At 35.9% G+C, this 26,838-nt stretch overlaps 1 protein-coding gene and 1 long non-coding RNA gene across 2 annotated transcripts; one reads left to right on the top strand and one right to left on the bottom strand.

Annotated features, from left to right (window-relative positions):
• Positions 1-214: 214 nt before the first annotated feature.
• On the top strand, positions 215-2,036 carry LOC135629626 (UDP-glucuronate 4-epimerase 6-like). Its single transcript, XM_065137290.1, has one exon. The coding sequence runs from the start codon at positions 305-307 to the stop codon at positions 1,700-1,702; it is 1,398 nt and encodes a 465-aa protein (XP_064993362.1). The 5' UTR covers positions 215-304; the 3' UTR covers positions 1,703-2,036.
• A 1,528-nt stretch (positions 2,037-3,564) lies between these two features.
• LOC135628149 (uncharacterized) lies at positions 3,565-26,838 on the bottom strand. The gene is made up of 3 exons (XR_010492785.1): positions 26,605-26,838; positions 4,135-4,263; positions 3,565-4,002 (listed from the first exon to the last, which is right to left on the bottom strand). It is a non-coding gene; the product is annotated as an uncharacterized LOC135628149 (long non-coding RNA).

Genomic DNA, 26,838 nt, shown 5'->3' on the forward strand with positions numbered 1-26,838 from the left:
CATTTCTCTTCGCCTCTGCGAACTACTGTGCTGTTGTTACTGCTTGGAGAAGGAAGGAAAAGCAACAGGTGGCATTGATTCAACCGATGCCAACCTCACTCGAGGTCCCACTCCACCCCACCTGTCTCTGTTCTCTCTCTACTTTCTCTGTCATCACTCAACTCGTTCACTTTCTCACTGGCTTCCTCCTCCCTTTTATATCCGTCACTCCCCTTCTCCACCTTCAGTTCCTCAGCCCAGCACAAAGAGGAACTCCATTACCGCTGCCATTTGGTCACTGCTGCGTGATTGAGGAGGAGAGGAAATGGCTTCTGCGCCGGACACGAGCAAGAGCTTCAAGCTAGAGCGCCACGGTGGCTACCTCCTCCGCCGAATTAACAGTACCAAGGTCATCGCCGCCTCCTCCCACCTCCTTTTCCGCGCCTCCATCCTCGCCACCGTAGTGCTCATCCTCCTCTTTACGCTCCACTACCCTCCGCTCCTCCTCTCCCACCCCGGTGCCGCCGCCTCCTCCGTTGCTCACTCTAACCACCGAAGCCTTCTCTCCTCCGCTGTCACCTATGGCGGCGCCGCGTGGGAGCGGGAGGTGCGCCGATCTGCCACCCCGCGCAGCCCCTCTGGTCTCACCGTCCTCGTAACCGGCGCCGCGGGCTTCGTCGGCACCCACTGCTCGCTCGCGTTGAAGAAGCGCGGTGACGGCGTGGTCGGGCTTGACAACTTCAACTCGTACTACGACCCCTCGCTCAAGCGCGCCCGCCAGTCCCTCCTCTCTCGCCATGGCGTCCTGGTGCTGGACGCCGACATCAACGACACCCCGCTCCTCACCAAGCTCTTCGACGTCGTGCCCTTTTCCCACGTCCTCCACCTCGCCGCCCAGGCCGGCGTCCGCTACGCCATGCGCAATCCCCAGTCGTACGTGGCCTCCAACGTCGCCGGACTAGTCGCCCTCTTCGAGATCGCCGCCAAGCACGCCGATCCCCAGCCCGCCGTCGTCTGGGCTTCCTCTTCCTCCGTCTACGGCCTCAACACCGCCACCCCCTTCTCCGAGCTCCACCGCACTGACCGGCCTGCGTCGCTCTACGCCGCGACAAAGAAAGCCGGCGAGGCCATCGCGCACACTTACAACCACATCTATGGCCTCTCCATCACCGGCCTCCGCTTCTTCACCGTCTATGGGCCGTGGGGCCGCCCCGATATGGCCTACTTCTCCTTCACCAACGACATCATCTCCGGCAAGCCCATCACCCTCTTCCGCATGCAGGACGGCACCGCCGTCCAGCGCGACTTCACCTACATCGACGACGTCGTCAAGGGCTGCCTCGGCGCGCTCGACACTGCGAAGCCGAGCACCGGCAGTGGCAGCAAGAAGCGGGGTCCCGCGCAGCTGCGGGTCTACAACCTCGGCAATACGTCGCCGGTGCCTGTGGCAAAGATGGTAGGGATCCTGGAGGAGCTGCTGGGGAAGAAGGCGAAGAAGAACGTGGTGACGCTGCCGCAGAACGGCGACGTGCCCTACACGCATGCCAACGTGAGCTTGGCCGAGAAAGACTTCGGCTACCGGCCGACGACCGATCTCGCGACCGGGCTAAAGAAGTTTGTGAAGTGGTATGTGGAATACTACGGAGTAAAGACGGGTAATAATGTCCACAGCAAGATGAAGAAGATGGAGGAAAAGGAGGCCGAGGAAGAGGCGTCGGCCTGAGGAGGGATTGCCAACTGTACCTTCTATTTGCTGTTTCCCAATTATACATTTGTTCTCATTTATGATTACTATCAACAGCAGTCAGATCAGCAATGGTAATAAAAGAAGAAGAAGCTGATGATGATGATTGGAAACCGAAGCAGAAGGAACTGCGGAAAGGAAGAAAGAGAGCTAAGAGACGCCAAGACTGAAGAAGAATGATGTCATGGTTCCTCTTTATCTTTTTCTTTCCAAGTACTTCTGTAATTGTGAAGATCGCTTGGATTTTGCTGTGGGATGTAAATCCAAACACAGACTTTAAATTGTAATCAATGCGTCCATATTTGTGTGTGTGTCTCTCTCTCTTACTCGCACTCTCAGTACAGCTGCATCTCATCTGTTAATATAAGTGCATCGTACATCATCATGCCTGAGGAAGTGTGGAGAACGGGGTGGTCGGTGAGAGGTCAGTTTGCGTGGTGGGGTTGTGCTTGTTGACTATGGTGTCATGGAGTTAACAAACAAGTGTTTTTTGTTTCTTGACTTTATTACACACTTCACTTTGTCCGTTCATTCACTTTTTGATTGCTAATTAAGAAGGGAGTGATGGATCCAATTCAGTTGATTATGGGTGTTTTCGATGATAGGAAGGAAGAATCGAAAGCTTCTTATCATGTTGTTAATAGCAATGTTTGTTATCATAAACTATCATTGCTCAACCAGCTGGAATAATGGTGGAAGAAAATGATGGCAGTAGCAGTCTTTTCTTGTTATAATTGCGGATCAGAATTGAGGGTTGGATACCTGAACTGATGTAGCCTTTCTTCCCTCCCATCATTCACACAGTGCCGCACTCTCAGAGATCATTGCAGAGCTCAGCAAATTTTTCTGTCAAGACGATAACTTCCTCAGCTTAATACCTTGAGATTCTTATATCACAGTTGTGATCATTTAGATTAATCAAAATATTTAAATTAAAATTAATCTTATAAGTAACATTAATTTTTTCACTTGGGAGATTAAATGTTTAAATACTAATTAAACTCTGTTACTAAATATCATAATCAGAGCTTGATGTTTTAACTAGTCTATCAATTTCGTTTGACTCAAATTATTGAATCAAAATATTTAAATTAAAATTAATAATAATATATTTATTATATATTTATAAATTAATCTTAATTTTATTTATTTTTAATATGAAATTAATCAGGATGAGAACTAGCCAGCTCCCACTCAGCACAAGTTCCTCAGGTAATTAATTGTTCGGCCGGGGGATCTATCTCACTCTAGTTCCCTCCATCCCAGCAAATGGAGGGAGATGTTGAAAAGAATCTGATCAAGCATTTAGGTCACGCATCATCACAATGTCAGGTCAAAAAAGATCTGGGTACTAATGGAGACGGACAGATCAAACCTTAAAGGTGGGCACCGCTGCCCACCTCCACCTCCGCCTCTCATCTGATGTGAAGGTGGTGAGGGTGATGGAGCTCGAAAGGGATGTGCCACCACTTTGCCCAGTGAGTGGGAGTTCGGCTGACGAGGCCACATGTGCTCGGCGAGCCATTTCGCCCAACGCAAACGCTGTGGTGCCCCCTTCCCCCTCACACCACCCATCCACGCCCACCATATGTGGCCAAGTGAGGATCCACACAGAATCCTTCGTCGTAAGGCATGACGAAGTTGTCGCCATGATACTTGCAGGGCAAGAACAGGTAACGGGGGAGGGTCATGTCGAAACAACCGCAAGCTGTGAACCCAATTAGGAGGAACGGTACCAAATAACGAGAGTCACCATCTTCTCGTTTGTCCCAGCTCAACTTCAACACATTATGGTTTTCGATTTCATTCACATCATATCGACTACTATACTATACTATACATTCCCATCAATATTATCTCTTGAAGAAATTTACCAGTGACAAATGACACCTAACAACAGGATATCCATCTTTTAAGTATGCTGATTGTGGTTTTTCGCACCATAAAAACCACAATTACTGTTGTAGGGTCCAAATTAAACTACATAAGTGGATTCCAGCAGGGGAATTTGAAGCATTTTTCGACGAATATCAAGATATAATGCTTGCCACGTGAATTTGATCATGGATATTGCTGCTGATATTTGTTTACATGGCAAGCATTATATCTTATATTCGTTGAAAAATGCTGGAATCCCCTTCAAAGTCATTCTGTTCTGCAGATCCACCACCGTAACCTTCACATAGCCACTGCCATAACCACCACTGAAACCACCTTGAGGCCCACCACCGGGACTATCATTAGAGCAGCTTACATGGATACTTCCAGCCTTGTTATTCCTGATGATTAAAAGTGAAATGTCAAATATTACTAAAGCTTATAGATGAATATTCAACATCCAGATTGTCCATTCTTTTATCAAAACTGTCTCAGCTAAAAGAGGATGAAGATACTGTGAGACGATGACAGACCTGACCAGCCATGCTAGCCATAGCATTGCTTGCTGATTCACCATTGTCAAAAGTTCACGAACCCAAATACTCTCGACCTTCCAGTGTCTCTATCAGTAATGACTCTGGCTGCATCAATTATGAGATAGCCTGTAGACAACACACAAAGCGAGTGGCTCATAGTAAGATTTAAGGTGATGTTTTGTGCTAGATCTTTTGTTTTTTTAATTCACCACATGGTAGAAAGATTAATAGTTTCATTACTAAAGCAGCCACATAAGTTATGATAACAATTACAACAAAAATATCCATATTGTGGAACTAATATGTTGATCCAGCTGATAATAATTGTTTTAACAGATACAAATCATTTGCTGAGCCACACTACTTACCTTCAACCACATTTCCAAAACCTGAGTGACTGATCATCAGTCCCATAGGAGAGACCTGTGGACCACGGAAAAAGCAAAAGTAGAGTACAAAGCTGAATTCAGTAACATGTCTTCAACATGTACACCCAAAAACTACAACAAAATATTGTGTATGTAGATTAGATCTTGTAGACAAAATGGGAATTTATCCTACCTCCAACGAAAAGTCTTGTTGATGACATATAGCGCACAAAGTTAAGCATAGCATTTGGTCCACTTGATATTGCATTACTGAAAAGTTCTTGCCATCAAGTTTCATGCTTGCATGGCCTAGTTTCCTATGCCAAAGCCAAGCATCATCATTTAAAGCGGAGAAGCACATTTCATTACTTAGTTCATCAAGGTTGATGGTGTAAACATTATTTTGTTTTAATGCAATCATAGTTATATTATGGTTTGGTTTTTCAATAATACACACATTTGATTCAAATCTAACGATATAGCCTTTATCGCATAATTGACTAACACTCAAGAGATTATGTTTCAATCCATCAACTAGTAAGACATCATCAATAGAAAATTTTAATTTGTTACCTATGGTTCCCTTGCCAATGATTTTGCCTTGGTTGTTGTCTCCGAAGGTGACGTACCCTTCTTCTTTGCTAGTGAGCATAGAGAAATGAGATGGATCTCCAGTCATATGTCTTGAGCATCCACTATCTAGATACCATCTCTTGCTCCTAGCTTGTGATGGTGTATGTTTCTACAAGGGATTATTTTTAGGTACCCATTTTCTTTTGGGTGCCTTAAAAACTTGTTCATCATATTGCATAGAATTGATCATGGTTCCTTTAGGAACCCAAATTAGTTTGTTCGGACTAATTTTCTTGAATGGACATTTATAAGTTTTATGTCCATATTTGCAACAAAAGTTACAATTGCTTTGGTGCCGAACATGTAAGACGGGGCCTTTAATGAAGGTGGTTGGATTTTGGTGAGGACTTCTCACAAATCCGATTCCACTTCTTTTAGGAACGTGACCCTTATTTGTAAAGATCATGTTCAAAGATTTGCTACCAACCTCGAATTTCTTCAAGGTGTCCTTAAGTAGCAAGTTCTCCTTTTGGAGAGATTCTAGATCATGACATTTTATACATGGAGCTAAACTATCATGATATTCAGTTTTTAATTTATCGATATCACAAGTGAGACTATCATGCTCCTTTTTTAGCAATTTATATTTTCTACTAATTGTCTTACATTCATCAAATAACTCATGGAAAGCATTTAATAATTCATGATAAGGTAAATCTGCATCAATTAAATCCGTTATCTCATCTCCGATGGCCATTAGAGCGTAATGAACAACTTGCTCGGTGTTGGACTCCTCTTCTTCGGACGCGCTTGAATCAACTCATGTTGTCTTGAGCGCCTTCTTCTTTGATGTTCTCTTTTTGGCTTGAGGACAATCGTTCTTGTCGTGTCCCGGTTTTTTCCATTCATAGCAAATCACTTAGTCCTTCTTTTGTTCAAATTTATTTTTTGTATTATTTTTAAATTTATTTTTTTTTAAATATTTTTTAAATTTTTGAGTCAAAAGTACAATGTCATTGTCACTGTCCTCATCACTTGATGTTCCTTTCAAGTGATCTTCTTGCGATTTGAGTGTCATATCCTTCCTTTTCTTTGGAAGGGGGTTCTCGAGCTCGTCATGAGCTTGACATGTCATTTCGTAGGTCATTAGAGACCCAATGAGTTCTTCAAGAGGGAATGTTTTAAGGTTTTTGGCCTCTTGAATGGCCGTAACTTTTGGATCCCAACTTTTAGGCGTAAACCGAGTGAACATGTCTCCGATGGACTCACTTGGTTTCATTCGGAAAAGTTCGTAAGAGTGCACAAGGATGTTGATTTTGGACTCTTTCACTCGGCTAGTGCCTTCATGAGTGACCTCAAGAGTTCTCCAAATATTAAAAGCCGAATCACAAATTGAAACACGATTAAATTCATTTTTGTCTAGTGCACAAAACAAGGCATTCATAGCCTTTGCATTTAAAGCAAAAACCTTCTTCTCCGATTCATTCCATTCGCTCATCGGAAGAGAAGATTTTTGAAATCCGTTTTCAACAATAGTCCAAAGCTCGAAATCCATAGAAATGAGGAAGATCCTCATCCGAGTCTTCCAATAAGTATAATCCGACCCATTAAACAAGGGTGGACGTGTGATAGAATGACCCTCATGCATGCCGGAGTAAGCCATCTCTCTTGGGTATTAAACCAAATATGAGAGTGAGTCTAGCTCTGATACCAATTGTTAGGATCGGAGCAGCACTAAGAGGGGGGGGGGTGAATTAGTGCAGCGGCTTAAAACGTTGGTTTCGACAAATCTTTCGTACGATAAAAATCGGAATCGGAAGTGCTTAACTTGAAAGCGTATTCGCAAAGTTGTGTAGCAAATGTAATGAGGAAATAAAGCAAGTAAGAAAGTTTGCAGTAATGTAAATAGCAGTAATGAAATGCAAACCAGAGATTACGCCGTTTTTAAAGTGGTTCGGTCAAGTGACCTACATCCACTAGCGAGGCCCCTCTTCGATGAGGCTCCCACCTTCCACTAGCAAATCTCTTGAAAGGGAAGGGTGAATACCCCTCTTACAACTTTTTACAAGCGGTTCACTCTCTTACAGATTTTCAGCAAGAAAGAAGGAGGTGAACACTAGCAAATTGAAAACAAGACTAGCTAAGACTTTTCTAAGGCCTTTCTCTCAAACAATTGCTGCTCAAAAAGTTGTAATCTCAGCTGAGATTTGAGGGGTATTTATAGGCCTCAAGAGGATTCAAATTTGGGCTCCAAATTTGAATTCTCTTTGGGTTCCCGATGCTGGCGGTGCCACCGCCTGTCACTATCAGACATTGACAGTGCTGCGCGGTGCCATCGCCCAGCTCTCGGGTGCTGGGCGGTGCAACCGCCCAGTCTGGCGGTGCCACCGCCAGACCCTTCGGTTCATTTGTTGGGCTTCAAATTTAGCCCAAACCAAGTCTAATTTTGGGCCCAGTTGGCCCCTAACCAGGATATAGGATTATCTCTTAATCCTAATCCTAATTACAAGTGAACTACATAACAAAACACATCCTAAGCAAGTTTTCAACCGCGAACGTCGAGTCTTGTTCCGGTGAGCTTTCCGACGAACTTCTTCCGACGGACTCCCAGCAAGCTCCCGAACTTGTGATGACTTTAACGAGTCGCCGAGCCTTCTCGGTGATCTCCGTGAACCTCCGACGATCTCTTCGGCGAACTTCCGAAAATTCCGACAGGTTCCCGATTTCTTCTCGATTGGTTCCGGCAGCATCTCCGACGATTCTTCGGACTCTTAAACGTCCATCGAACTTGACTCCGGTATTCTTGCTTTGTGTTTTCTGGTTATCGAGTTAATCTTGCACACTTAACTCAATAATATGGATTAGATCAATTAACCCATCAATTGATTTTATCATCAAAATCCGAGATTCAACATCCACAACTGAAGAAGAAGCTGCTAGCACAAAAGAAGAAGAAAGCACTCAAGGCAACTTGGGACGAATCAAGTGCATCAGAAGACGAAGAGCAAACCAATGAAAATTAAGTGGCGAACTACGCATTAATGACTTTCAACAATGTGGGATGTGACTCAACTAAAACGTTTTTACCTTACAATGAATTACTTAATGTATTTCATGATTTGAATGATAAACTTAAGATATTTGATAAAAAATATAAATTGCTAAAACAGGATTCTATTTTCCTTTCTAGTGAATTTGATAAATTGAAAAATGAGTATGGCAATTGCTTGTTAACATTCTGCACTAAATGTAAAGAGTTAGACACATTCAAAAAGAAAAATATATTGTTACAATAAACATTAGAAAATTTTAAAATTAGAAACAAATCATTACACATAATTTTTGCTAGCAATGGTTGTGCACATAGAAAGGAAGGAATTGGCTTCGTAAGTAGTAATACTCAACAAAAGCCAACTATATTTGTAAACGGACCCACATTACATGTTCCCCCTAAAGTTAAATGTAAGTTTTGTGGTAGATATGGTCATTATGCTTATAAATGTTCATTCAAAAAATATAGCTCACATAAATTAATTTGGGTTCCTAAAGGAACCATAAATGATTCTATGCCAAAAGTCAAGAAAGATAGATCTAACCATGAGGGACTCAAAGTTAAATGGGTACCTAAGGCAAACCCCCCTTTCTTGTAGATATGTCTATAATCGAAAGCTAGGAGCAAAAGAAAATATATTGATAGTGGATGCTCAAGGCATATGATCGGAGATGCAACACACTTCTTAAAACTCACTAGTCGAAACAATAATAATAAAGGAAAAATCATTGAAATTAAAATTATTGGTAACAAATCAAATCTTTGATTGAAGATAGTAGATAGTTTAAAACATAACCTACTAAGCATTAGTCAATTGTGTGATAAGGGATCTAACATTAAATTTGAATCTAATGCTTACATCATAGAGATACCATATAAAAATCTATGATCGCTTTAAGAAGCGATAATAGTTATACTATTGATCTTGATAATTGTCATGACGTAACTTGTTTTTCGGTTTCAAACGATGATGCATGGCTCTGGCATAAAAGACTAGGGTATGCTAGTATGAAATCAATCGCACAAATGCTAGTAAAAGGAATGCATTTTTCTTGAAAATTTCTCTATCTCTAAAGCTTATCGAGTTTTTATCAAGTGATCCTTGGTCATTGATGAATCTATTAATGTTATTTGAATCTCTTGAACTAGAAAATAATTTTGATGATGATTTTGAATTTTATAATTTGATTTCCTCTCCAAAGTAACTTAGATACATCTACTTCCAAAGAATCCTTACCCAAGAAAATGAAGTATGTATATGCACATTCTAAAGAGCTAATCATTGGAGACACATCAAAAGGTGTTCAAACTCGTTTTTCTTTAAAAAATATTTATTTAAATCTATGAATCGAGAACTTTTACTATTTATTCTCGTATGATTCTTTTGTTTTATTAAAGAGAATATTTATCAAAATGAATCATGACTTTTTGGTATTCAGGACTTGAGATTTATATGACTTATTTGTATTCATGAATTGTAATACCTAATCATCAAATTGATCTCTCATGATTTAAATTTATCTTTGATATTAATATCTTTCATGTTATGATTTGAACATTGATATAAATTTTGCACCATTGTATCCTTCCCTTCTGTTTTATAAGGATAAAGGGGAGAAAGAGAAGTGATAACTTGTACATCACAAAGATAAGCAAAAACTTGCTAATTAACACATTCCAAAAAGAAGTAAAAACTTACTAACACATCTCAAAGGGAATCAAAAACTTGCTAGCTTGCATATTTTAAAGAGAAGTAAAAACTTGCACTTTTCTCCTTTTTGTTGATGACAAAGAGGGAGAAGTTGACTGTACTCTTTGATGACTTAAAATTTTAATGATCTGGAAATATGCATACAATGATATCTTAACTCATGTTTTGAAATTATAATGTATGTATTGATATTTTAACTATGATGTGTTGCACATGACTTTTGCAAAGAAAGTCACTATGATTAAAATTGTTTCGACTTAAATTCAAAGACTAACATTATAAGGTTATTATTTTCTGAATTTGAGTTTATTTCAATATGACATATAGACAGGGGGAGTTTAGTTAAAACTCTATCATCAATTGGTTATCATCATCAAAAAGGGAGAGATTGTGAGATTGTTGAATCCCGGATTTTGATAATAAAATCAATTGATGAAGTTATGAACTAATGAGCATTTAAGATGAGTGACGCAGAAGCAATTTCGTTCATGGACCTGAATCATTGAAGCAGAATCAGACATTGGGCCGAAGAGCATAATGTCAGATTGGACATCGGGCCGGAGGATTGGTCAACGTGCCGAAGGATGGACTTTGTGCCATAAGTTTGAGCATCAGGCCAAAAGGATCGGATATTACGTCAAGAAGATTGGATGCTGCAATAGGCCAACATGCCGATGGATCGGGCAATACGCCGAAGAAAGGACGATGTGCCAAAGGTTCAGACAAAGTGCCAAATAAACAAGAGGACATGCCAGACAACATAGGCTTCAAGATTTGTATTTGTTGTGTCTTGATCGTAGTTTAGACTTTAGAGTTTAATTGAGTTGGTTTATAGTATAACCATGCCAACTTGATTAGGAGCCCATTGGGCTTGAATCAGAGTTGAATTGGGTTTATTAGAAGGTCAATTCAATGATCTGAGGTTGGGCCTGGTGATGGCACCACCAGGCCAGGCGGAGAAACCGCTTATGAGCTAGAAAGTACGAAATGTACTTTTCTAGAGAACCCAATAGTGGTACCACTAGGGTCAACGATGGTACCGCCAGGACAATCTCTCAGACTGTGTCAAGCGGTGATACCGCTGGCGCTCAGGGTGGTAGGCGATGGTACCGCCCAATGCAGGCGATCGTACCGCCCAATGCAGGCGGTGGTAACACCAGTACTTAGAAAACTCGGAGATTTAATGTTTGGCTTTATTTTTTAAGCCATTTGGGGCCTATAAATACCTCATTTATTCTTGCTTGGAATAACAAGAAAAAAAAAACAAAAACTTATGATTTTAAATATGTAAACTCTCTTAAAGTATTGAATCTCTTCCTCCTTGAGTTTAGAAGTCTTTCTAAGGGAGGAGTGAGGTCTTGTTGTAAAAGAGAAGTGTGAAGGTTCTTTCTTGAGCCTGTGAAAAGAAGAAAGGGTTGTAACAAGGGTAGTTGATTTTCGTCCGTTGAAAAGAAGATCGGTAGGGAAAGCCAGTGGCGTCAAGGAAAGAGAAATCGGGAGTGAACGTAGGTCGAGATGACCAAACCATTATAAATATTATTTGTATTTTCCTTTATGCTTTTTATTCTTATTACTAACTGATTTATTTGTTCACTACCTTTACTTGCATTATAAGCACCTTTATGATACAGGTTTCATCAAACAAACTTTCAAACCAAAATTTTTCTAAAGCACTAATTCACCACCCCCCCCCCCTCTTAGTGCCCTATTTTTATAATAGGAGTATCATCCTCGAACTCATCATCCTCATTTAAAAGAGGGGAAAATCGATTTGTAACATTCATAGAATCAGATTTAGAGGTCCTTCCCTTAGCGAGATCTTTGGTAGACACTATCCCCTCGATCTTAGAACGAGTAGGGCTAGCTGAATTGGTCTCCTCCATATTGTCACGAACGGTCGTCGCGCACCCGCAACAACTTCGTTCAACGAATTATTTGTCGCTTTTGCATATATATACTAATGCTTGACAGCATATTTTGCCTTGGTTTTATGTTTTTTTACGTGTAAAAATGTAAGTTCGAATAGGTTACAACACTACAGTGTGACTGCTCGCCACGTCGAGCAAAACAGCCCAAAATGACTCCATTTTCGCGTGCCACAACCTATTTTCTGCAGACCGTTGCTGCATGTGAAATGTCAACCATCTCAGCACCCTGGTATCTCTGTTTTGCAGAACCTATAGGGTTGATTCAAATAGAAGTTTGGACAGGTATTTGTGCTCCAAATCTTTCAAAGGTACTAAAAGATAGATCTACAAGTCTATTTTCAGATAAAGCAAGTTTTGCTTAAATCAAAATTCGGTACACTAAATTTTGCCTAATTTTATTTCTCACAATGTCCTTTTGTACTTTGGTGTTTATAGGATAATATGAACCTATGCCAAAAATGGGAAAAGGAGTTGCGTTTAGAGCTACGATGCTCTTATCGACTCCCAAACGGGACAGACTTATGTTTGATAGTCGTCCAGAAATAGATGGACCATATTATGTTATGATCCCACTTCATCCTCTATGTTTGTTGACATATTATCCAAAGTTTTGCTTATGTGTTTCTATGTGCGCTTTGGATAAAAATAAAGTGAATGCAATGTCAAATATGACATTTGAGCTTTTGTTCCTTAATTGTTCATTTGATTTCCTTTAAAATATTTCATACGTCATTGATATACTCCGAAATATTTCATGCGTCATTGATATGCTTCAAAATATTTCATATGTCATTTATATGCTCTAAAATATTTCATACACCATTGATATGCTCCGAAATATTCCATACGCCATTGATATACTCCGAATTATTTCATACGCTCTAAAAATACTCTTTATTCTATTGTTATGAATAAAGTATGTTTCAAATAAAATGACATTTACGATTCTGCATCTAATGAGATGATATCCATGAATTCTTATATCTGCCTTACACTATTGATATGCTCCGAAATATTTCTTACATCTTTAATATGCTCTAAAAATACTCTTTACTCTATTGTTATGAACAAAGGATGTTTCGAATGAATTGACATTTGCGATTCTATATCTAATGAGATGATATTCATGAATTCTCGACTTTGCCTTGCACTTTGATACCAAGTTTGTTTGAAATTATCCTCTCTCGCCATGGATACGTTAGTCACTTGTTGAGCTTTGTAGCTCACCCTATTGCTATATAAATTTTTATGGTTAGCTCGTCACTCACTAAAATATTAGGATTGGATTGAGGTAGTGGAAAAAAAGAAGATTTTAGGCAAATATTTATTGGTTAATGTGTTGTTGAATAAGTACACTTTGTGTGTAATAAATATTGTCGATAAATTTAACTTGTTGTATCGTGTAAAAGTTTTAAAAAACATCTTACCTTTGTAATTTTGGAATGTTAAGTTTAATTTACGATGATATAAACTTGTAGTAAATTGTTGATTTTGCGATTGTATAGATTTTCACACTGATGGATTTACAAGAGTGGTTGAATAAATAAGAAACATAAGCTCAAATATTATATTTGACATTGCATTTATTTTATTCTTATCCAAAGCGCACATATATAAACTCATAAACAATACTTCGGATATCATATCAAAAACATAAAGGGTGAAGTAGGATCATAACATAATAAGGTCCACACATTTTTGGACGACCACCAAACATAAGTCTCTCATATCTGGGAGCTCCATCCACCCACATCTGGATGAAGTCAACGGGGGTCGGTAGAGTATCGCGGGCTCTAAACATGACTCCCTTTCCCATTTCTAGAAAAGGTTCACATTATCCCACAAACACTAAAATACAAAAGAACATTGTGAGCAATAAAGTTGGCACATATCGGAAGCACATAGAAAACATCGAAAACATACATGTGCCTATATAAAACAATACTTTGCGAACACAAACTTTCGCATAATACATTCAGATATGAAAAGATTTACAGACAAGATCATACAAGAGTTCAAAGCAATCACATAAGGCTCGATTGAAGAAAGAATTCTAGATAAATTCAATTTCAAAAAGATGAAACAAGAATAGGCAAAATTGACAAAAGTACCGTTCTGACAAATTTTATAAGGAACATTGTACAAATAATTCAAACAATCAATTATGCTTCAACTTACTCAAGAAATGTATCATTGGAAAGATATACCAATCTACTTTTAGATAAAATAAGTTTTATACAAATTAGACTTTCCAACAGGGAGTTACAAATAATTTGATAATTAAATGTCAGAGAACAAAATCTCTGTTTTGTAGAATCCATAGGGTCGATTCCAATAGATGTTTGGGCAGGGATTTGTGCTCCAAATCTTTCAAGTAAAGTACTGAAAGATAGATCTATGAGTCTAGTTTCCAAAAAATCATATTTCATACAAACTAGAATTTCCAACAAAGAGTTACAAGCAATATAATAATGAAAGGTCAGAGAATAGTATCTTTGTTTTGTAGAATCTATAGGGTCGATTCAAATATTGGTTTGGATAGGTATGTGCACCAAATCTTTCAAGTAAGGTACTGAAAGATAAATCTATGAGACTATTTTCAAATAAAGCAAGTTTTGCCTAAATCAAATTCGGTATAAAGAGTTATAGTAAGAACAAGACATATAGGCTATAAATCTTAAAAATTCCAGATTTAATGCTTTACATCTAAACAAGAGGGATATAAAATGCAAGGCCAGAACTCTTCAAATTTCTTATAATCAAGGTAAAAGCAAAAATTAGAATTGCAGTGAGAAGGGGTTAGAACACTTGTCTTACAAAAATTTAATTCCCAAATGTGAGGAATTGATCCAAAATCTCAAGCCACAGTAAAACTTCTAATTTAATTCCTCTTCCCTTCTCAAGTCTACGTTGGTTGCAGCAAGCTTCCTCATTTGATAAGTTTTCCTTTAGTTTTCTATTCTAATTGTTTACGTTTGACTAACACAAAGATGGCAAGGTGGCAAGCATGCATGAAGGAAGCTAATGTGTCATCCATAGAACAAGCATAAGTGGCACCATCATTAAGTTATCTAGTAACACATGTCCTCCATTTTTTTTTAACTTAATACGAATCTTTCACAAATCATATCCAATTGATAAAATTCACATTTAGGTCCCTAGCAATAAACTTTCAATATAAAATCACTTAATGTAAAAGAATTATTAAACAATCCTCATATTTACAAATAGGTCCTTACATAAGGATCTGCTTGATATGTTTGATGTGCAAAATATATTGAGGTTTAGTAAATTATATAGTGATCGATGGAAATTTACTTTGATGTCTTTTAGGAATCTAGGATGATGAGGACATCTGGTCCTCTTACCTCATCTTCTTCTAATTAATTAAGTGGGATGAAAGAGTTGATCGGAGATATCAAATCCGAATGGATAAAGAATAGAATAATTTAAAAAGCTTAGTCCTCCCTTTTTCATTAGTGGGCTTGATCCAATCGTGGCAAAACATTGGATGATGCTAATGGAGAAAATAATTGATATCTTAAATTGCCCTGATAATTAGATCTCTTTTATCACCTTTATGTTGGAAGGAGAGGCTGAACACCAATGGGGAACAATAAAAAGAATTTGTGGAGATCAGGGACAGGAATAGCAAGGACAAGTTTACTAGTAAAACTAACAAACGAAATGAATCAGAAATTGATAACAAGATGACATCTAGATTTGGGAAAGGAAAATCACCACAAAAGACTCAATCATGTAAAAAATGTGGGTTAAATCATGAAATAAGTTAGTGTTTTCGGGTGACTAAAGCTTGTTTTGCTTGTGGAAAATTGGATCATAAAGTAAAAGGCTGCCCTCTAAACAAGTAGAAAGAGCCACTGCCTCCTCGATGATCAGCCCATGTCAAAGTATATGCTATCACTGAACATACTCCAAAGCTTATAAATCAGTGGTCGAAGACAATATTCATGTTTCTGATAGAAATGCAAAAGTTTTGATTGACCCTGGTTCCAATCTATCGTTTGTTTCATAGTATTTTCCTTGTCACTTGGGCATTCAACCTAGACCATTGGATTATATGCTATATGTAACTACAACTGTTTGGGATTCTATGACAACAAACTTAATTTACATCTTGTTTGATTTCGTTTGGAGAACACGAATTTTTTGCTTATTTGAGTCTCTTAGAGATCCAAGATTTTGATATTATACTTGGCATGGATTGGCTATCTTCCTATCATGCAAATATAGATTATCATACCAAAGTGATCACTTTTTACATACAAAAACAGCCCATATTTTATTTTGAGGGTATCAAGCATGATTTACCTCTTTTCCTTATATTAGTACTTCAAGCTCATCGTCTTATGCAAAAAAGGTTATTTTTGTCATCTTGTATATGTAAAGGAGCATCCAGATATCAAGAAACATATATTGAAATAAGTTCATAATTCTAAGTACACCATGCATCCTGATAACACTAAGATGTATAGAGATCTCAAAAATAATTGTTTGACTTATCAGTAAATCAAAGTAGATCGCCAGAGACTTAAAGGTTTGTTGCAAAATTTAGATATTCCTGAATGAAAACGATAATGTGTTACCATGGACTTTATTTTTGATCTACCCAGAACCTTTAGAAAGCATGAAGTATTTTATGTTTTACTACTTGGAAAGTATATACCGACTCCCTCTCATGTCTTACATAGAAAAGTCCACTCAGATCATTGATAAGAAAGAAAAGATCCTAAGAAATAGAATTATTCATCTAGGTAAAGTGATTTGAAAGCATCATTCTATTGACAAAACTACTTGAGAGATAAAGAAAGAAATAAAAAAAAGTGTCTCCTCATCTTTTAATCGATGGAGGTTTGATAAATTTAGATAACTAAATTTTACTTTTAAGGGGTTGAAGAGTGTAATATCTCTCATTTCTAAAATTTTTGTAAGAACCTATTTGTAAATATGAGGAGTGTTTAATAATTCTTTTACATTAAATGATTTTATATTAAAAATTTATTGCTAGGGACCTAAATGTGAATCTTAGCAATTGGATATGATTTGTAAAAGATTCATATTAAATTAAAAAAAAATTGGAGGACATGTGTCACTAGCTAACCTAAGGATGATGCCACTTATGCTTATTATATGGATGACACATAAGCTTCCTTCATGCATGCTTGCCACGTTGCCATCTTTGTGTTAGCCAAACCTACACAATTAGAGGAGAAAACTAAAGGAAAACTTACCAAATAAGGAAACTTGCTACAACGAACGTAGACTTGAGAAGAGAAGGGAAGAGGAAATGAAGTAGAAGAATAAGTTTTGTTTTGGCTTGAGGTTTTAGATCAATTCCACAAACTTATGAATGAAATTTTTCTAGGGCAAGTGTTCTAACCTTTTTCTACTGTAATTCTAATCTCTACTTTTGCCTTGATCATAAAAAATTTGAGGAGTTCTGGCCTTACATCCGATATCCCTCTCGTTTAGACGTAAAGTTTTAAATCTAAAATTTTTTAGATTTATGACCTATCTGCCTTGTTCTTGCTATAACTCTTTGTAGCGAATTCTAATTTGGGCAAAACATGCTTTATCTGAAAATAGACTCGTAGATCTTTCTTTATATACCTTGATTGAAAGATTTAGAGTTAGTTAGACTGCCCAAATTTTTATTTCGACTGACATTAAGAATTTTGCAAAATAGGAATCGTAATTTATAACGTTATCGATACTAAACTGCTTATAACTCCCTGTAGGAAACTCTGATCAGTGCAAAACATACTTTATTGGAAAATAGACTCGTAGATCTATCTTTCGATACCTTACTTCAAATATTTAGAGCACAAATCCCTGCCCAAACATTTATTGGAATCAACCCTATAGATTCGACCAAACAGAGATTTTGTTCTCTGACCTTTGGTTACCAAATTATTTGTAACACCCTGTTAGAAATTCCAATTTGTATAAAATTTGTTTTATCAGAAAGTAGATTGGTATATCTTTCCAATAATACCTTTCTTCAGTAAATTGAAGCATAATTGTCCTAATTATTTGTACAATATTCCTCACATAATTTGCCAGAATAGAACTTTTGTCAGTTTTACTTATTCTTGTTTCATCTCTTCGAAATTGAATCCATCTAAAATTCTTTCTTCAATTGAGCCTTATGTAATTACCTTGAACTCTTGTATGTCGTTTACCTTGGCTCTTTCCATATCTGAATGTATTATGCGAAAATTTGTGTTTACATCGTATTGTTTCATATAGGCATATGTATGATTACGTTGTTTCGCATGTGCTTCCGATATGTACCAATTTTATTATTCACAATATCCTTTTGTCCTCCGATGTTTGTGGGATAATGTAAACATTTACCAGAAATGATAACGGGAGTTATGCTTAGAGCCCGCGATGCTCTGCTGGCCCCCTTTAATTTCATCAAACGTGGGTGGATGGAGCTCCTAGACGTAGGAGACTTATGTTTGGTGGTCATCTAAAAATGAATGGATCATATTATATGATGATCTCACTTCACCCTCTATGTTTTTGATATATCCAAAGTAATGCTTATGAGTTTATATGTTTTTTGGATAAGAATAAAATGAATACAACGTCAAACATGACATTTGAGTTTATATTTCTTATTTGTTCTTTTGATATGCTCCGAAAGGTTCGTTATGCCTTTGATATGCTTCAAAATATTTCTTATGCCATTGACATGCTCCGAAATATTTCTTACACCATTGATATGCTCCGAAATATTTTATGCGTCATTGATATGCTCTAAAATGTTTTATGTCATTAATATGCTTTGAACTATTCCTTACTCTAATGATATGCTCTAAAATACTCATTACTCTATTGTTATGAACAAAAGATGTTTCGAATAAAATGACATTACTGATTCTGCACCTAATGAGATGATATCCATGGATTCTTATATCCCTGCTTTGCATTTTGATACGAAATTTGTTTGACTAAATTTTACTTTTAAGGGAGGAAGAGTGTAATATCTCCTATTTCTGAAATTTTTATAAGAACCTATTTGTAATGTAAAGGCCTATTTATAAATATGAGGATTGTTTAATAATTCTTTGACATTAAATGATTTTATATTAAAAAATTATTGCTAGGGAACTAAATGTGAATCTTAGCAATTGAATATGATTTGTGAAAGATTCATATTAACCTTTAAAAAAAATGAAGAGCATATGTCACTAGCTAACCAAAGGATAGCGCCACTTATGCTTATTCTATGAATGAATGACACATAAGCTTCCTTCATACATGCTTGCCATCTTGTCATCTTTGTGTTAGTCAAACCTAAACAATTAGAGGAGAAAACTAAAGGAAAATTTACCAAATGAGGAAACTTGCTGCAACTAATGTAGACCGAAGAATAGAAGGGAAAAGAAATTAAAGTAGAATAAGTTTTGTTTTGGATTGAGGTTTTGGATCAATTCCTTACAACTTGGGAAAGAAATTTTTCTAGGGCAAGTGTTGTAACCCTTTTCTACTATAATTTTAATCTATGCTTTTGCTTTAATTATAAAAAATTTGAAGAGTTCTAACCTTGCATCTGATATAAATCTCGTTTAAATATAAGCTTTGAATCTGAAATTTTCGAGATTTATGAACTATCTATCTTGTTCTTTTGTTATAACTCTTTGTACCGAATTCTTATTTAGGCAAAACTTGCTTTATTTGAAAATAGCCTCGTAGATCTTTCTTTCTATACTTTGATTGAAAGATTTATAGTACAAATGTCTACCCAAACTTCCATTTGAATCGACCATATAGATTCTGCAAAACAGAGATACTATTCTCTGACCTTTCGTTACTATATTGATTATAACTCTCTATTGGAAATTCTAATTGGTATGAAACATGATTTTTTGGAAACTAGATTCGTAGATCTAGCTTTCAATACTTTACTTGAAAGATTTGGAACACAAATACATGACCAAACTTCTATTTGAATTGACCCGATTATACAAAACAAAGATACTATTCTCTGATCTTTCGTTACTATATTGCTTGTAAACTCTTTGTTAGAAATTATAATTTGTATAAAACATGATTCTTTGAAAACTAAACTCATAGATTTATTTTTTAGTACTTTACTTGAAAGATTTGGAGCACAAATCTCCACTCAAACATCTATTGGAATCGACCCTATGGATTCTGCAAAACAGAGATTTTGTTCTCTGACCTTTGGTTACCAAATTATTTGTAACTCCTTGTTGAAAACTCCAATTTATATAAAACTTAAAATATTTCATATGCCATTGATATGCTCCGAAATATTTCATACGCGATTGAGATGCTCCAAAATAGTTCATATACTATTGATATGCTCCAAAATATTTCATATACCATTGATATGCTCCGAAATATTTTATACACCATTGATATCCAAAATATTTCATACGTCATTTATATGCTCTGAAATATTTCATACGCCATTAATATGCTCTGAAATATTTTATACGCCATTGATATGCTCCAAAATATTTCTTATACTTTTGATATACTCCAAAATACTCCTTACTCAATTATTATGAACAACGTATGTTTTAAATGAAATGACATTTACGATTTTATATCTAATGAGATAATATCCATAAATTCTTGTATCCCTGTCTTGCATTTCGATACCAAGTTTGTTTGAAACTATCCTCTCGCCATGGATACATTAGTCGCTTACTGAGCTTTGTAGCTCACCCCGGTGCTATATAAAATTTTCAAGTTAACTTATCACTCGCTAAAATATAAGATTGGGCTAAGACAGTGGAAAACTATTCAAATTTTGAGCAAGTCTTGTTGGTTGATATATTGTTGTTGTATAAGTGCATTTTGCATATAATGAAATATTATCGATGAATCAGAATTTATGTATCACGTAAAAGCTTTAAAAGACCTCTCAAGTTTGGAATTTTGGAACGTTAAGTTTAGTTTACGATGATATGAACTAGTGGTAAATGGTTGGTTTTACGATTGTATATATTCTCACATTGGTGAATTAATAAGTGTTGTTAATGCTATGCTAAGTTGGCTTTGGGTTTCCTGAATTATCGAGTGATGTGGTGTATGATTATAAACTACACAGGTTTTATATATGTAAAAAAAGTTTGAATGTTTTCAATATCCTTAAATGTTAGTTTGGATCCTGGATTGGATTCTTAATGAATAATAAATTTTCTAGATTTAAGATAGGTTCACGTCTCTTGAATGTGTTAAATTTGGAAGGTATAACATAGTGAAATATCCCTCATTTCTGAAATTTTTGTAAGGACCTATTTATAAATATAAGGATTGTTTAATAATTCTTATGCATTAAATGATTTTATACCGAAAGTTTATCGCTAGAGACCTAAATGTGAATCCTAACAATTGAATACGATTTATGAAAGATTTATATTAAGTTAAAAAAAATAGAGGATATGTGTCACTAGCTAAGCTAAGGATGGTGCCACTTATGCTTGTTCTATGGATGATATATAAGCTTTCTTCATGCATACTTGCCACTTTGCCATCTTTGTGCTAGCCAAACCGAAGCAATTAGAGAAGAAAACTAAAGGAAAACTTATCAAATGAGGAAACTTGGTGCAACCAACGTAGACTTGAGAAGATAAGGGAAGAGGAATTGTAGCAGAAGAAGTTTTGCTTTGGCTTAAGGTTTTGAATCAATTCCTCACATTTGGGAATTAAATTTTTTTAAGTGTTCTAACTCTTTTTTATTGTAATTATAATCTCTGCTTTTGCCTTGATTATAAGAATTTGAAAAGTTATGGCCTTACATCTGATATAAATCTCGTTTAGTTATAAAACTTTAAATCTGGAATTTTCAAGATTTATGACCTATCTGCCTTGTTCTTATTATAACTCTTTGTACTGAATTCTTATTTGGTCAAAACTTGCTTTATTTGAAAATAGGCTCATAGATCTTTCTTTCCATGCCTTAATTGAAAGATTTGGACTACAAATGTCTACCTAAACTTCTATTTGAATCGACCCTATAGATTCTGCAAAACAAAGATACTATTCTCTGACCTTTCGTTACTATATTGCTTTTAACTCTTTATTAGAAATTCTAATATATATGAAACATGATTTATTGGAAACTAGACTCGTAGATATATTTTTCAGTACCTCACTTAAAAGATTTGGAGCACAAATCCCTACCCAAACATCTATTAGAATCGACCCTATGGATTCTGCAAAATAGAGATTTTGTTCTCTGACCTTTGATTACCAAATTATTTGTAACTCTTTATTGGAAACTTTAATTTGTATAAAACTTGTTTTATCTAAATGTAAATTGGTATATCTTTCCAATAATACCTTTCTTGAGTAAATTGGAGCATAATTGATTATTCGAATTATTTATACAATGTGTCTCCCAGAATCTGCCAGAACAAAACTTTTGTCAATTTTGCATATTCTTGTTTCATCTCTTTGAAATTGAATTCATCTAGAATTCTTTCTTCAATTGAGCCTTATGTGATTGCCTTAAAATCTTGTATGCTCTTATCCCTAATTCTTTTAATATTTAAACACATTATGCGAAATTTTGTATTTGCATCGTATTGTTTCATATAAGCACATGTATGTTTTCATTGTTTCGCATGTGCTTTTGATATGTGCCAATTTTATTGCTCACAATGTCCTTTGGTACTCCGATGTTTGTGAGATAATATGAACCTTTGCCAAAAATAAGAAAGGAAGTTATGTTTAAAGCCTGCGATGCTTTGCCGCCCCCCTTTGACTTCATCCAAACGTAGATGGATAGATCTCCCAAACGGGGTAGACTTACGTTTGATGGTCGTCTAGAAATGGATGGTCCATATTATATTATGATCTCATTTCACCTGTCATATTTGTTGATATGTTATCCAAAGTTTTGCTTATGTGTTCCTATATGCGCTTTGCATAAAAATAAACTGAATGCAACGTTAAATATGACATTTAAGCTTATGTTTCTTATTTGTCCTTTCGATATGTTGTGATACCACCTCTATCACACACTCCAAATTAACGCAATCAAAAGGTGTGAACCTATCTTCAATCAAGAATATTATAATTAATCAAAAATCCACTCCAAAATCTAAACTAACATTTAAGGACACTGAAAAACTTTCAAACATCATTCATATCTATAAAACATGTGTAGCTTAAAATCATATACCACCTCACTCGATAATTCACGAAACCCAACGTCAACTTAACAAAACATTAACTACACTTATAAATTCACTAGTGTGAGAATCTATATACTAGCAAAACCAATCATTTACTACAAGTTCATATCGTTATAAAACTAAACTTAACATTCTAAAATCCCAAACATGAGAGGTATTTTTAAACGTTTACAAGATACACCAATCCAAATTTGTTAACAACATTTCATTACAAGCAAAGGGTACTTATACAACAACAACACATAAACCCACAAAGATTTGCCCAAAATCCGAATAATTTTTCATTGCCTCGGCTAATTTCCAACATTTTAGTGAGCGACAAGCTAACTTGAAAATTTTATATAGCAATAGAGTGAGCTACAAATCTCAACAAGCGACTAACATATCCATGGCGAGAGAGAATAGTTTCGAACAAACATAGTATCAAAATGCAAGATAGGGATGCAAGAATTCATAGATATCATCTCAGTAAATATTTAATCGTAAATATCATTTCATTCAAAACATATTTAGTTCATAACAAATGAAGTAAAAAGTATTTTTAGAACACATCAAAGGCGTCAGAAATATTTCGGAGCATATCAATAGCGTATGAAATAATTCAGAGCATATCAATAGCATATAAAACATTTTGAAGCATATCAATGGCATATGAAATATTTTGAAGCATATCAATGACGTATGAAATATTTTGGAGCATATCAATGGTATATGAAATATTTCAGAGAATATCAAATGAACAAATAAGGAACATAAGCTCAAATGTAATATTTAAAGTTGCATTCATTTGATTTTTTATCTAAATCGCACATAGGAACACATAAGCAACACTTTGGATAACATGTTAACAAACATAGCGGGTGAAGTGAGATCATAACATAATATGGTCCATCTATTTTTAGACGACCATCAAACATAAGTCTGCCCCATCTAGGAGCTCTATCCACCCACGTCTAGATGAAGTCAAAGGGGGCCGGTAAAGTATCGCGAGCTCTAAACATAACACTCTTTTCCATTTCTGATAAATGTTCACATTATACCACAAACACCGAAGTACAAATGGACATTGTGAGCAATAAAATTGGCACATATCATAAACACATGCGAAACAACGAAAACATACATATGCCTATATGAAACAATATGATGCAAACACAAACTTTCGCATAATGCGTTCAGATATGAAAAGAGTTAGGGACAAGGTAGATAGGTCATAAATCTCGAAAATTCCATATTCAAAGCTTTATAATTAAACGAGATTGATATCAAATGCAAGGCCAAACTCTTTAAATTTCTTATAATCAAGGTAAAAGCAGAGATTAGAATTGTAGTTGAAAAGGGTTAAAACACTTGCCTTAGAAAAATTTGATTACCAAATGTGAGGAATTGATCCAAAACCTCAAGCTAAAGCAAAACTTCTTCTTCTACTTCAATTCCTCCTCCCTTATCTTCTCAAGTCTATGTTGGTTGCAGTAAATTTCCTCATTTAGTAACTTTTCCATTAGTTTTCTCCTTTAATTGCTTAGATTTGGATAACACAAAGATGGCAAGGTGGTAAGCATTCATGAAGGAAGCTTATGTATCATCCATAAAACAAGCATAAGTGGCACCATCATTAGGTTCTAGTGACACATGTCCTCCATTTTTTTTTTAACTTAATATGAATTTTTCACAAATGATATCTAATTACTAAGATTCACATTTAGGTCCCTAGAAATAAATTTTCAATATAAAATTATTTAATGTAAAATAATTATTAAATAATCCTCATATTTACAAATAGATCCTTACATTACAAACAAATTATTATAAAAATTTAAAAAATGAGGGATATTACACTCTCCCCCTTTAAAAATAAAATTTAGTCATCTAAATTTATCATACCTCCATCGATAAAAAGATAATGAGACACTTTCTTAATTTCTTCCTCTAGCTCTCAAGTAGTTTCGTTAATAGAATGATGCTTTCAAATCATTTTAACTAGAGGAATAATCCTATTTCTTAGGATCTTTTCTTTTTTATCAATGATTTAAGTGAACTTTTCCACATAAGACAAGTCTTTCTCGATCACAATCAGCTCATACTTAATGATATGAGAGAGATCCGATATATACTTTCTAAGCATTGAAACATAAAATACATCATGTTTCATACCAATTAGAATTTCCAACAAAGAGTTACAAGCAATATAGTTACGAAAGATCGGAGAATAGTATCTCTGTTAGAAATTCTAATTTGTACGAAACATGATTCTTTAGAAACTAGACTCGTAGATATATCTTTCAATACCTTACTTGAAAGATTTGGAGCACAAATACCTACCCAAACTTCTATTTGAATCGACCCTATAGATTCTGCAAATTTAGTGATAAATGTAGGCGTATATAATTGTTATTTGAATAGTAGTTATTATACTCAAATCTTAAAGTTTTGACACCTAATCTAGCATCTAAACTCTTTTCTTTGTAGGTGATTCACAATCAACGAAAGCAACTTCTTTTGATGAAGGAATATACGATAAAGGTATCCTCAACAAATCAGAAAAGATAAATTTAATTTTGAATCCTTGTAACCTTGAATTTCTATTTATTCATGGCTTATATATGCTTTATTTTTATTTAAATATAATTTTATACCTATAAATTATGATAAAAAATCATAAAAATAGGGTTTTATTAATTTCGAGTAATTCTTGGCCTTTTTTCATATTACCAATGTATTGACACACGATAGACTGTTACACACCGGTCTAACGATGGATCGATACGATCGACTTGCAGGAAACGATGTTCCTTGATATGAAGGTCCAAAGAACAAGAAATAAAGACCTTTTGATAGGTCCCAACTAGTTAGACAAAAACCTCTATTTTTCAGCCAAATAATTGTAAAATACGTTACCCAAACCAAAAAAAAATTAGAGTCTAAGCCAACATGCATGGATCAACAACTAGGATTACACAAAGTTGAATTTCCAATTGTCCTATGTAGTCTACAGTATAACTTATCAAGTACAAACAACTGTCATTAGCTTCTGTAATTCAACCTTGTATTTCTTGTTGCATTAGCCTCGCAATAACTTGAGGCTACTTCTAGAGTATCAAGGAAAACTAAAAACTAACAAAACTCCAACTGTGTAAAATGTCTGATCCCAAGCATCAGCTGGAACAATTTCTTAAGGCCCAAAAACAGAGTCTACCAAAGCAGACACAGTTTAGGTCCCCCAAAGAAAATTCAAGAACTAGCTATCCATCTTTTGTCCTTTTAATTTTCATCGACTAGTCTAGAAAACACGAAGCGATACCAACCACATCACTGATTCATGCACTTATTATACGTAGTAAGATCACACCGTAATGTGCAATTAATTAGATAATATGGAGAAAACAAAAAGGAGCTAAAACATTATGTCAAACAGCCATTTAATAGATTCAATTAGAAAGGCGGCATCTATATCATATCCCTAATATTTACAAATGATGCAAAGACAAAGATAACGTAATAAGCACCGATGAATGATCTAGAATAGATCGAAATAGAGAAAAAAAACACTTCATATCAATTTTTGTTTAACTAGGTAAGATTGCGAACAAAGCGTACATGAACATTCCAAAAGAAAATTGTCTAATGATACCTTGAGCAGCCGGACAGAGACAGTAAGACATCAAGACGGGAGGTTTCCGTCGGTGGGGCGAGGACTGCAAAGGAACGCGACGAGGTCGGCTAGGGTTTAAGCGTTCTGCCACGGCAGCGTAAAACTATCCAACGGAGGTGTTCTATTATTTGGAAGGAGAAATTTCTTCCCACGGCCCTTTAACCCCGCTGGCCACACCGAGGGTCCCACCCACTGAGGTCAGTCGGGGTGGGG

This window comes from Musa acuminata, chromosome BXJ3-1 (assembly GCF_036884655.1).
Source record: "Musa acuminata AAA Group cultivar baxijiao chromosome BXJ3-1, Cavendish_Baxijiao_AAA, whole genome shotgun sequence".
NCBI lineage: Eukaryota > Viridiplantae > Streptophyta > Magnoliopsida > Zingiberales > Musaceae > Musa > Musa acuminata.

Excerpts from the sequence above, each read along its gene's own strand:
- LOC135629626 (XM_065137290.1), top strand. The coding sequence starts at position 305 with ATGGCTTCTGCGCCGGACACGAGCAAGAGCTTCAAGCTAGAGCGCCAC.